This window comes from Amphimedon queenslandica, unplaced genomic scaffold (assembly GCF_000090795.2).
Source record: "Amphimedon queenslandica unplaced genomic scaffold, v1.1 AMPQUscaffold_12491, whole genome shotgun sequence".
NCBI classification, from domain to species: domain Eukaryota; kingdom Metazoa; phylum Porifera; class Demospongiae; order Haplosclerida; family Niphatidae; genus Amphimedon; species Amphimedon queenslandica.
In genome coordinates, this window is record NW_003547272.1 from 20,967 (window position 1) to 22,360 (window position 1,394).

Here is a 1,394-nt window from a genome sequence, read left to right on the forward strand (position 1 = left end):
GCCCATGTTTAACACTGTATATCTTTGTTACTTATGTTACTTGTGTTAACACTGTTGACCCATGTTACCACTGTATATCATATGTATATATGTATTTAGCTACCTATGTTTATTAATGTTAGCCACAGTTTCAATGCTTACCAATGAGGTTACTGTTGTTTACCCATTTGTATGTTTTAATCATCCTTACCATACTTAATAATAGCTCTTTTAACCATTGATGTTTACCATGATGACAGTAAACTCAAGAGTTTGGATACATCATTGGTCTTAAATCAAGCCTCATATGATTTTTACGGGCCTGTAATCCGACCGTGGGTGGCTATTTTTACGGCAGGATGATTTATCTATGGATTTACTCATTTTAAAACCTGGGAAACACTCTAAAATAAAAAAAACTAAACCCTAAACCAACCTTGGGGACTCCTAACATACTAGGGGGCTCATAAAATGACTGGGGACGCTCTAAAGAAAAAAAACTGCCACCCTAAACCCTAAAAACAATAGCTAAGTAGGGGACTCCTAACATAACTAGGGCTCCTAACATAATTAGGGAACATAGCGAAGTAGAAAGATAAAAAAAAATCAATTTGTTAAAGTCAAAATTATAAAAAAAAAAAAAAAAGAATGGTCTGAGCTGAATTCGAACCAGTGCCCGTCCGTATCCAACCCAGCGCCTTCCCTACTGTACCACCACGATCCTGCTGCCTTACTGATGCTGATTGTCATGTTTATACGTCACTTCATTTCTATATTCCCTGCCGTAAAAATAGCTGTATACAATGAGATTACGGGACCGTAAGCCACTACGTATTCTTATTATTTGGTATTGTTGATTTCATTTAGTTCTCTCTCTATTCTGTCTATGGTTAATGCCAGCTAGCTAGTGGGCTATGGCGTCTACAAGTAAGTCCTAATGTTACTATTCCAGTATCATGTACTTTCAATCATTGATATATAGATCAACTGAGGGAAAGAGCTGTTCACCGCACTGTATCAGTAGGTGATTCACTGTATGTGTGGGCTGGTCATCAGGTTGGTTTACCTGAAGTACATGATAGTGAAGAGAAGAGGAGGATCACTAGTAATATACAACACTTTACTCCTTCAACTGGTCAATGGATTACTAGAGATACTACTGGCACGCCTCCATTAGGAGTGAGAGCATGCTGCTGTACTGCAATAAATGATCAGTTGTATTATTTCGGGGGAAGGTGTGGCCATAATGATTGCTATCACAACAGTATTACACAACTGGATACCGTTAGTCTTCAATGGAGAGAGTTAGAACCAACTGATGTAACTAGATCAGTTATGAGGAGAGGTTATGGTGGAATGATATCATTTGAACATGATGGAATACACCATTTACTAATGATAGGAGGGTATGACCT

At 37.9% G+C, this 1,394-nt stretch overlaps 1 protein-coding gene across 1 annotated transcript; it reads left to right on the plus strand.

Moving 5' to 3' along the window:
- Positions 1–888: 888 nt before the first annotated feature.
- Positions 889–1,385, plus strand: LOC109587658 (kelch domain-containing protein 3-like; the record flags this gene model as incomplete). Its single annotated transcript, XM_020003881.1, has 2 exons — positions 889–906; positions 962–1,385. Coding segments are annotated over exons 1-2 (437 nt in total), but the record flags the coding sequence as incomplete, so codon positions are not given.
- Positions 1,386–1,394: the final 9 nt, after the last annotated feature.